At 41.2% G+C, this 11,812-nt stretch overlaps 1 protein-coding gene across 2 annotated transcripts; it reads left to right on the top strand.

The window, feature by feature from the left end:
* Positions 1-1,449: 1,449 nt before the first annotated feature.
* slc8b1 (solute carrier family 8 member B1) lies at positions 1,450-11,765 on the top strand. 2 transcript variants are annotated; one of them, XM_012863443.3, is made up of 15 exons: positions 1,450-1,862; positions 3,355-3,507; positions 4,079-4,131; positions 4,468-4,525; positions 5,516-5,621; positions 5,721-5,888; positions 6,914-7,027; positions 7,127-7,198; positions 7,282-7,412; positions 7,503-7,644; positions 7,725-7,846; positions 10,075-10,228; positions 10,312-10,392; positions 11,181-11,245; positions 11,324-11,765. In XM_012863443.3, exons 1-15 carry the CDS (start codon positions 1,710-1,712, stop codon positions 11,510-11,512), a joined length of 1,761 nt encoding a protein of 586 aa, XP_012718897.2. In that variant the 5' UTR covers positions 1,450-1,709; the 3' UTR covers positions 11,513-11,765. The 2 variants fall into 2 exon arrangements, with proteins under 2 accessions (XP_012718897.2, XP_035999547.1); XM_036143654.1 differs by having other exon boundaries at positions 7,124-7,198.
* Positions 11,766-11,812: the final 47 nt, after the last annotated feature.

Raw genomic sequence — 11,812 nt, 5'->3', positions numbered from 1 at the left:
TTTTCTTTTTATTTTACACTCTCATTGTGAATTATATTTTAGGGGATAAACATCAACCTTGTTAACAATGATTACTAAACGTGTGTTATGTATGTATGTATGTATGTATGTATATATATATATATATATATATATATATATATATATATATATATATATATATATATATATATATATATATATACTTGCAAACTTTGCATTTGGACTTTATATGACAGACCAACACAAACTGGTGCATAATTGTAATGTAGGAAAAGGATGCATAGTTTTACAACTCTTTTACATTTAGGAAAAATGTGTGTGAAGTTGTGTGTGCATTTTCATTCAGGCCCCTCTCTGTTGAACTAAATAAAATCCAGTCATCTAAATGGTAACAACGAAACTGTGTGTAGCTGTCAGAGGCCACAAAAGACTTTAGACTGAGTTGGAGGGTTAACATTACCATGCAGCCAGAGCTACTATAACATATATATATTTAACTTTCTCCTTTAGTGCATTTTTGCCACTTATTTATTATAAAATCATGTTATTTAATACCTAAACCATTGTCATTATCCACCTTCTGAAATGTAAAATAAGCTGAAATTTTGTTTATATCCTTTATTGAATTGAATAATTTAGATTTGGAAATGTATTTAGATAAAACTACATAGATGCTCGCCTGGAAACATTTCTGTAATTATTGTTTAAGGACATTTGTTATTAATATATTCATTGACATATAGCAGTTTAAAATAAGTCCAATACAACCAGCTGAAGCTGTAATGAAGTTGTGTAGCCAGTAGTATAGGAGAGGGAACACATTTTTACTTAAATTCACTTAATGTATTCTTTTAAAAGGATGTTTTTTTAGTAGCTCAACTAAAAATGTAAATGTAATATGGTATAGCTTGACCAACTCAAAAGAGTTATGATTCTAAGTTTTAGAGTCATAATTGTGAGATTCAGATACATATTTTGACCTTTAAAGGCACAAGATGACATTCAATGTCACAAATCAACAGATTAAAACTCCTATTTTTTTATTAAAAGTTACAGTAATGGTTTATGTATTATGACATTTAAAGTTATAATTTAAACTTTCAAAGTCAATGATGAGACAAAGTTATAATTTAGATATTAAAACTCATGAGATTCAGTCATAATTTTCACTTTTAAAATCCTAATTATCACTTTAAACGTTGAAAATAAGACTTTTGTTTTCAATATTATTAATTGATTGCACCTTCTTTTCATATTTTTTTCTTTATTATTATTATTATTTATTTTATTTTATTTTATTTTATTTTATTTTATTTTATTTAATTTTATTTTATTTTATTTTATTTTATTTTATTTTATTTCCCTTTCCATTGGCGGAAATGGCGTTCCACGCGCCGTTCCTTCTGATGTTGGAATGTCAGCGTTTTCGTGGAGCCATTGAACGCATCACGGGTCTTGCTTAAAAACAGTGGGCGGAGTCTCAGAGGAAGGTGTACTGAAGTGTCACTGCGGCGGAGAAAGGCTTGGGACAGATAAACAACCACAGCAGCGTTACTATCTTTAGTTTAGTCTTCGCTGGCCTCTGGTTTAGGTCTAATTAAAGCGGCAGGCCAGGTCGGCGGTGAGGAGGAGGACTCCTCCAGCGAGGTCAGAGTCCTGTTTACGTAGCCGCAGCAGCATGGAAGCGCTTCCAGGATAAAAAAAAAACAACAACAAAGTGGATCCTGATGTCTGTGAGCGGTTTCCTGCCGCTGTTGCTGGCCTTGTTGCCGAGCGGCCAGCTGCTCGCCTCGGACTCCGGGAACTTCAGCACCCAGCCTGGTGTTGGACCAGCCGGACCGATGCCTTTAGCCGTGATGCCTGAAAACAGCAACGACCAGGTGGGTGAGAAATGATCTGCAGGGAAATATAGTCAACCAATACCTGCAGTCCGTGCTCGGCTGTCACATGATTAAATGTGAGGCGACAGGTATGAAGGAAGTCCTTACCTGTGCAGTCTGGCGTGGCTAAGCCGGTTTTTTATTGTTGTCAGTCTGAGTTATGGCTAAATGAATAAATGTTCATTGAGTATAATTTTGCTCTCAGTACCTTTGGAGCTGTCAGGTGCATCATTTTGCGGGCGAACGATCAGGTCTCTCTGGGTCGTAATAATTACCATTAAAAACAAGGTGTGATATCAGTTTTATAGTAAACTTGTTTTAGTTTTAGATTCTAAACTATTAAACTTGTTTATTCACATGTAAAACCATTAAGGGATATGAACAAGTGAAAACATGACTCACTGCACGTGGCAGCAGTCCATGGGGGCAACACAAACACTGGGTTACATGTTTATTTTTTTGCATGTCTGGTCAGAGGTAAACAGACACCCCCCCCCCCCCCCCCCCTCCTCCGCTCCCATGCAGACTTTGCTGTAAGGGTCATAGTTCAACAAGAAACGAACTGTGTGATGGTCTGGGGACTGTGAGGCTGCTTCAGGATGGGGGATTTATCTGATGCAGCTGTGCATTCTGCTCTATAACAGAAAATCCTAAACGGGGAATGTCTATTAATTAGCTCAAGAGCACTTTTGGGCACAGCAGGTTCACAGCTGAATGGATTAAAACAAAATGTTCTGGAGCAACCTGGTCCAAGACTGATTTAAAATCAAAATAAGATGCTGTGGTCTGACCTCCAACAGGTGGTTCATGCTAAAAAAAAAAAAAAAAAAAAAAAAAAACTCCCCAAAGTGGCTGAATTACAACAGTTCTGCAAAGAAAGGCAGGCAAACATTCCTCCATGGATGTGTGAAAAAAACAAATCACTAATAAGTTTAAAATAAGAAAAGAAATCTGCAACATCATACATTTACAAAACATGAAAAGACTTGACGTTTAGATATTAAGTTGATGACTGACCCCCCCCTTTTTTTTCCTGAAACATTTTATTACTCAGAGATTTCTATTGCTGGCATGAGTGAAATCAAACACCGAATATTGACAGTGTGATTATAATCTGTTGATTGCCTTTGGTAAGATTAGGTATATTAGATTTCCCTAAATTATGCAGAAATTTCTTTTTTTCCCCCACAGATTTCAGATGTAAATATGCTTCAGTGGATGATTATGCTTGTATTGTAGAAGCTTTGCAATATCCAGTATTACTATCAGGGTTGTGATGGTGGTACAACAAAGCGGTTTTAGGTAAAAGTTGTCATGTGTGGTGTGGTGCGCTTTGTGTTGCACTTTGAGTTCAATAAGCCCCGGACCCAAAATCTTTATCATCGAATCAGCGTGGTGAAGAAACAGGGAGACGTGCAGCTGTTCATACTTTTCGTCCGTCTCGACGCAACGGCTTTTATCTACGCGTTAAGAAAGTTGTGTGTTTGTGCAGTGTGACCTCGTGATGAACTACAGCGGTGCGGAGCGATGCGCGTTTGTGAAGAGGACGCCGGACTGCAACATGGTGGACGGCTTAATCAGCTACCTGACCCTGGCCTTCTGCCTGCTGCCTCCCAGCCTCACTCCTCTCACCATCACCCTCTGTGTAAGACCTCTGTGTGTGTGTGTGTGTGTGTGTGTGTGTGTGTGTGTGTGTGTGTGTGTGTGTGTGTGTGTGTGTGTGTGTGTGTGTGTGTGTGTGTGTGTGTGTGTGTGTGTGTGTGTGTGTGGGTGTGCCATGTTTGCTTGTGAAACTGAGTCACAAAGCAGGGGGAAAATATGCAGATCATCAGCAAATCATGAGGAAGTTGACTGAGCTGTGGGAGAAGTGGAGCTGTTCACTTATCTGAAAGCAAAACGCTGGTCTCACTTTTTGCTAAATCACGAAATTTCACTGGGATCCATGAGCGTCTTCAGTTCCTCTAACAGAATGAAACCGTCTCACGTGCGACGCAGGGGAAGTGAGACCGTGCTGATGAAATAAAAAAAAAACAAACCGAAATTACTTTTGGACAAAGTCAATTGTGTAGATTAAAGCAAACAATAGCAGTGGGATCAGCGCTGTTAACTAAGGGGGCGCATATCAGAGTGATTGTGGTCCTTTGCTGTTTGTGTTTGATTACCTGGAGCATAAACGGACATTAAAACGGTTTTAGTAAAACGGTTTGTCTTTGCAGATGATATGGCTGCTCGTCTTGTTCGTCATCCTTGGACTTGCTGCCTCAAAGTTGTAAGTACTTCTCCCGGTGGCCGGGGCAGCATGTCGCTCTGTGCGTTCACCGCTTCGAATAGAGAAAAAGGGCACATAAGCTGACTTCACACACACTTCTGCTCGTAGCCCAGCTGGCTTTACAGTCACATGAGTCCCATGACTGCAGGGAGGGTTCAGTGAGATATGGGAGAATTTCATTCTGTCATAGGAAGCTCAGTTACTTCTGCTCTTGTTTTTGTTTTTTCCTTACCCTACCTAATGATAAACCACTCTGCTGATCAGCTAAATGCAAAAAAAAAAAAAAAGTAAATAAACATTTATAATTGCATTTAATTTAATTTTTCCCTCTCCCAGTTTTTGCCCCAACCTGTCGGCCATCTCCTCCACGCTCCACCTCTCTCACAACGTGGCTGTATCCTTTTGCCCGCTTCCTTCAACAACGGGTAACCGGTTCTTTGCTCCTAAGTCTCTTTTCTGACTTCAGTCGGTGCAGATGCATCCTGTGTTTATATATATTTTTTGTTTTTACGTGGACGAAACATGGACCAGTATGAGATGTCTCGATCCTTGAGTCAAAACGCCGCACGGCTTTAACGTAAAAATGAAAGAGTAAAATAAAATACCATGGTACAATTAGTTCTTGATTAAAACAGAAAAGCAGCAGTTATTCCCGGTGCTGCTATAGTAGTCAAACATAATGATTATTTCAGTTAATAATGTAATTATAATTTATTAGTTATGTTGTTTTTATACACTGAAGGAGCAAAACTAGATGGAATAAAAACCAAAACGTTAGTTTTAAATGAATCTGTCTTGTTCTTCATAGTATTTTGTGATCTAGTGTTAGACTGAGACAATAACAAGGTGGTCAGGCTATCTGCACTGCATCAAGGGAACTAAAAGTAAGTACAATTTTCTTGAAATGAGTGTATTTTTCCTTGATTTGAACAGCTAAATAAGACTATTTGCCAATAGGATGAGTATTTTTGCAGCCAAAAATAAGATAATTAGATATCCTGCACTTGAAATAAGATGATGGAGATGAATTGTTCTTATTTTAAGTGCAAAAATCTTATTCCATTGGCAGATTATCTTATTTACCAGCTGAAATCAAGGAAAAATACACAAATTTCAAGACAATTTTACTCACTTTGATTTCCCTTTTTTGCAGTCTGCTCCAGTAACCGGCCTGCAGTCCACTGGTCCTCGTAGCGCGCTGGCTGTAGTTTTAAAATAGCATTTTCTCAAAAAGACAGATAGATGGACCTCCTTTGGTTTCCTCAGCAAGGACTTTTTGTAATTTTTAATATCACAAATATTTCAAAACAGTCATAGTTGGGGTTTCCAGGAACCAGGCTGTTCTTGGTGCCGAATTGCTTCTTTGACTGCAATCCGTGCTGAGGGTGTGACGTTCCTCGCTTTGGGTAACGGCGCTCCGGACATCTTTAGTGCCATGGCAGCGATCTCCCATCCACACACTGCTGGGATGGCCGTCGGAGCTTTGTTTGGTACATAAAGGCCTTTAAAAAAACGTTCTCATGCATACATGACGATAAATAAACAAAAAAAAAAAAAGGTTAAAGGATAATACTCGTGTGTTCTTCCAGGTGCTGGCATCTTTGTTACCACAGTGGTTGCAGGATGTGTGGCGCTGGTCAAACCCTTTCCCGTGGCGTCCCGGCCGTTTCTGCGGGACGTCATCTTCTACATGGTTGCCGTGTTTTGGACCTTTCTCATCCTCTACAGAGGCACTACAACCCTGGGAGAAATGCTGGGTAAAACACACAAACAGTTAAGAGGGGAGTATCTGAGTGGCAGGGGCACCTCAGTGAAATTAAAACATCATTGTTTCTGGGAGCATCAGGAAGACCAATATGTAAAAAAAAAATAAAATAAATAAATTAAATTGTTAATACAGAAATGTTATGGTATGACCAACACAGCGGTGGGAAGACTGCTGAGTTGACATCCAGCACACAGATTGACAAACTCCACTAGGAGGTGAAGTCTCAAAAGGCAAATGCTAAAGAAACTGGATGTTCACAGTGCTCTATCCAAGCATACTGGTGGAAAGTTTAGTGGAAGGAGAAAAGGTTTAAAAAAACAAAAGGAAAGCTTTATGAAGACACAAACTTGCTCCTGTCGGCACGGCCCAAAGTGTCATCTCCATCTTTACACAACGCCACACATTTATTACAGGGGTGAAGTAAGCCAGGTGTGTTGGCCAATAAAGTAAAATAATACCATGGTCATTAAAACAGGTGTTTCATAGACCATAATTCATACCCATGGATGCATCGATTGCATATCAGATTATTTCTCTCTGTAGTTAAGTATTTGTAATAAATGATGCCGAAAAAATAACATTAAAATGCTCAGATCTTATATGAAACAAAACTTAGTTGTATAAGTTGCACCATATTTCACCTGATTGTGGTTCTGATCCCAGTTGGGACGAGTCCACTCTTACAACATATGAAACTATGACTATGTACCCCGGTCGAACCAAAGTAACTGTGGACGACCTCCTGCTGGTATAGTTTATAGATATTTTATGTATTGGAGTGAAATCACTCTGTGCAGCAGAAGCATTTAATGGTTTGTTGTCCTATGGGCGACGCCTCCTTTTTAAATATGTCTTTTTTTTTAACCAGGACCCATAACTCCCATCCTCATCCCACATAGTAATATAGTAATAGTAATAGTAATAGTAATGTAATTGTAATGCTAATTGTATGGCGCTGCAGTAGCAGCACTCAGAAGGTCTGACTGGGCTTTTCTTCCTCGCTTTGTCTTCCAGGATACCTGGGCCTCTATGTGGTTTATGTTCTGACTGTGATCATCAGTACATACATCTACAATCGGCAAAAGAATTTGGTCACAAACGGTGTCCCAAACCTCCCACACATTCCAGGTTGGACTCTTACCTTCACGTTTCTTTTACATGCATTTCCTTTCTGCTGTTTTTCTACTGATGGCGGGAATGTGTTTTTTTTTGGTTCTTTTGGAGCAGAGTTTAACTCATCGGACTCCTCTGATGAGGACGTCCCCCACTCGACGGGCCAGACGATCCAGCAGGAGTACGGTAAGAGCGCAGCAGCTCCGACGACGGATTATTTTCACGCGTGATCCGCGTCGTACGATCGATTAACCGTGTTTGTGCCGCAGAGTCCGAGTACAGGCCACTTCTGCCTTATTCCGAGTCCACAAGCGAGATCCTGCTGAGCTCTCTGAATCCGGTGGACAGCAGGAAGTGGAGGAGGAAATCGTGGTCCTGGAGAGCTCTTAAAGTAGTAGAGGTCTGTGTAAATGCGTTGAGGCAGAGCAGCAGAGTGAACTCGGTTTAAATGCCTCGTTGTGACGTGGTGCTCCTGTCGTCTGGCCCTAAGACTCCTCTGGAGGTGCTGCTGCTGCTCTGCGTCCCTGTGGTGGACCCGGACAAAGAAGACAAAAACTGGAGGAGACCCTTAAACTCCATCCATCTGATCACCGCTCCGCTGCTGTGCGTTCTGGTCTTCCAGTCGGGAGCATGTAAGCGCCTCACACGATGACGGCACACTGAGGTCAGACACGCTAATGTGGTCTGAATATGGAGTTTTGATGTCGTCTAGATGGCGACGTCATGATCCAGGGGGAGTTTCCCATCTGGCTGCTGACTCTCCTGCTGGGAATGTTCTTGGCTGCTATAGTTTTCTGCACCACCACCAATGATCATCCTCCCAAATATCACCCAGTAAGTTTTTGTTGTTGTTGATGCAAATCCATAATTATAGAGGCATGAACCATGCACGTTCATCTTAAAGGGTATCTCACTCCCAGTCAACTTTTTATTGCAAATCATCCTGTTGACATGGTTGTCTTATAGGGCTGTCTAAATGTCCTGGTCATTATTTTGTCAAATTACTGCGTGTCTAAAACCGTCTGTCCCTCCTAAGGTTCAGCGGGTGTCAGGAGGAGCTCAGGAGTTGAACTGGGTTTGGATCTAAACCTTTCCACTGTAGCTGTATTTGTAGGGTCGTCTTGCTGGAAAGGGGATATCCCGTAGTCTCAATTTTTTATTTTTTTGTCAGGATTGCCTTGTATTAAAGGCCAGTTCATAGTCTGCAAGAACAAAATTATGTCTTTCTGTTCTTGAAGCCCTGGTTTGGAAGTTCTTACAGCTTGTTGCAGACATTTTCTTTGGCCAGAACTTCTTTTGTTTATGGACTGTCTGACAATATTTTGTAATTTGTTAGAAATTTCAAGGTGACATATTTAATATGCCAGCAAACGGCGTAGCGGGAGTGACCTACTAGGACTTCCTCTGGAGTTCTTGCTGCAACTTGACTCTTTTGTCTCTACATGCTCACACAGGAGGAGGATTGAATGCTAGACAGTGACTGGATGCCACTTTCATGGGATAGAAAACTATTTAACCAGCCGGTATATTTAACTGCACTCGGCTGCATTGTTTCTTGACTAGAATTGAATTGAAATATAATTTACTTTGATTCAATTCGATTTTGTTTATATAGCGCCCATTCACAACACGTCATCTTAAGGCACTTTACAAAGTCAAATTCAATCAAATCATCCAGACAGATTGGTCAGATAGTTTCCTATCCAAGGAAACCCAGCAGGTTGCATCAAGTCCCGACAAACAACATTCACTCCTCCTGACAGAGCGTAGAGCCACAGGGGACAGTCGTCTGTAATGTTGATGGCTTTGCAGCAATCCCTTTGGATCTGTCTATATGACTGGATCTACTACACATTCCTGTGTAGAAACTGGATCTAATTAGTGCCTAGAAAGGACATTTATTGTGAATCGGTGCCATTTTAAAAAATTGAATTCATGTGAGGGATTAAACGTCCTGACTAGACAGAACTTTGAACTCGTTCTTTCCACCTCAAGTAAACGTACTAGTTATCCTGTTATAGCCGAATCAGGGCAGGCCTTTACCCCCATCCATCCATCCATCCATCCATCTTTTCATTAACTCTGCCCTGTTCCTGCGGAGAAAGATCCCACAGCATGATGCTGCCACCACCCTGGTGTGTTCGTGATGATCTGGATGTTAGTTTTTCCTCCATACAGTGGTTTCTTTGCAGGCCATGTTTGCTGTGTCTCTTACTTGGTTTGTTGCTCATTTTAGTCTGGACTTCTTGTGGCTTTAATTTTTCAACACTGGCTTTTCTCCTTGCGGTTCTTCCAGAAAGACCAGATTTGTGGAGTACATTAATAATAATAATACTTCTGTCAACAAAAATCTCCCACCTGAGCCATGGGATTCTGCAGCTCCTCGAGAGTTTGCCTTAGGCCTCTTGGTGGCTTCTCTGCCGGTGATGCTGGTCTGGACCTGTTCCGTTCCCTGTCCTTTGCCAGATGATGAATTGAGCCGTGCTCTGTGAGACGTTCAAAGCTCAGGATGTTGTTTATATATAGCCTAACCCCATTTTAAAGTTCTCCAAGAACTTATCTCTGACCTGCCTGCTGTCTTCAGAGAGGAGGCAGGAGATGAGATCCAGCCGTCTTTAACAATAAGCACTTTGGATATTCATGTCCGCGAACACTGAGAATCTACTCCCACGTGTCTGCTGTGTTCCTTGGTCTGGACGAGGATGTTTGTTCTCAGAAGAGCTGAATACTGATGATGTAAAAGTCAACTCTACTTGCTAATTACAGTTGACGTTTGAAGGCAATTGTTGCACTGAATTTTATTTAAGGACATCAGAGTAAACGGGGATAAAATACAAATGCACATCACATTTTTTGTAAACAGCAGTTGAAACTCATGCCATTTACCTTCCTTTTTAAAATGTTTCACTGTAATATTATTTTTCATCTCGGCCGGCTGCATGACACACATGAATTTGTAATGTGGCAAACTGTGGAAAGGTTCTGTTGGCGTGAATGCGTTTGTGCTGATGGCGTCTGTTGTGCTGCTGCCTCAGATTCTGATGATCTCTCTCTTCCTCCAGCTGTTTGCACTCCTGGGCTTCGTGGTGAGCGCGGTGTTGATCAGCGCCGCCGCCTCAGAGGTGGTCAGTCTTCTGCACATGCTCGGTGTGGTGTTGAGTCTCAGCAACACTGTGCTGGGCCTGACTCTTCTGGCCTGGGGCAACAGCATCGGAGGTGACGTCTGACGCTTCCAGTCCGGTGGCGTCGATAAACTTAATTTCCTTCTAACCGTGCTGCGTTTTATTTCTCTGTTTCAGACTGTTTTTCTGACATCACCATCGCTCGGCAGGGCTACCCACGCATGGCCATTGCTGCTTGCTTCGGAGGCATCATTTTCAGTATCCTTTTTTCCTACGTCCTCTTGGAAACGTACCCGTCGTGCCCAACGTGCATTGAATCGTTTTCAGAAAGAGGCGGGGCAGAATATTTAAGATGAGAACGAATATTTGTTAAAAAAAAGCGATGCATCAGGAAAACATTTAACAGTTTTATGTTCAGGGATAAAATTATGGAGTGGTCTGAGGAACGTAAATAAAGCAAAAATATTTCTTTTAAAAACCAGGACAATAAGGACACTGTAAAATCGTTTTTTTGTTTGTTTTTTTCCTAAAAGAAAATGAAATATTGGCTTGAAAGCTGTTAAATGGATTCATATGATATATGTATGTGTGTGTTTATAGTCAAACCTTGTACTTTTTAAACAAGTTTCAAGAACAGGTTGAAAAGATTAAATGTTAACGTTAGGATGGCGCTATAAAAAATGTCCCAATTAACAGTCCGGATTTTAAAACAGCACCAGTTTTAATACAAACTGAATAAACAAATTAAACGTTAAGAACTGGATTTATTTTTTAAGTATCCCATAAAGTGGTGTGCACCTTCATGGTTAATTCAACAGCCCATTTGCAAAATAGTGCAAATATGTCTCAACCATGAATTAACTGAATCAATTAAGTCGCCTGCCTGATGGATTACATGTCCAGTCAACCTTCATTACTGATAGTCATTCTGTTCGATTAAAAAAAATAAAATTTGACTAGTTTTGTTGCCCTAACAAACTACACATAAGGTGTTTAAGATACATTTACAAACCAAAATGGAAGACGGGACCTTGACTGTATTTCAGACATGCTGTTTGGGGTAGGCTTGGGATGCCTGCTGCAGATGTATAACACACACTCTTTTGTGCAGGTAATCCTCTCCTTTAACGCTTAGAGAAGACGCTGTTCTGGAAACCATCGGGCTGACTCTCCCGTTTTCCTTCCTCAGTTTGAGTCGGAGGGCTTGTTGACGTGGATCCTTGCGGGATCGCTGGGCCTGTCCCTGGTGCTGTCCTTCATCATCGTTCCGCTCAGCCGGTTCCACCTGGGCCGGCCCTACGGCGTCTTCCTCCTCGTCTTCTACTCCGTGTTTCTCCTCATCGCGCTTCTCACAGAGTTCGGAGAGATCCACACCTGAGACCCAAACGGAGGGCGCCGACCGATGCCGTCATCTGCTGCTTGGAATGATGTTGCGTAAAGCAGTAATGTACTTTGTTGCACTTGCTTGATCGCCAGACTCTCCTGTGTTTAGTCAGTGAAACCAAGTGGCTAAAGAGACAAAGTGCTCGGGGCGGACTGAAACCAATCACACCGTGCCTCTTGTTTTTCCTTTTGTCTCTGGAGCTTGTTTTAATTTAAAAATATTTTTAAATATTCTGTGAATCAACTTATTTGTGAATTTGAACAAGGCTGCTTTTTATTTGTCGGTGCGGGGTGG

Source organism: Fundulus heteroclitus, chromosome 12, assembly GCF_011125445.2.
Source record: "Fundulus heteroclitus isolate FHET01 chromosome 12, MU-UCD_Fhet_4.1, whole genome shotgun sequence".
Lineage (NCBI taxonomy): Eukaryota > Metazoa > Chordata > Actinopteri > Cyprinodontiformes > Fundulidae > Fundulus > Fundulus heteroclitus.
The sequence above is the reverse complement of the archived record's forward strand: the minus strand, read 5'-3'. Positions and strand labels throughout refer to the sequence as shown.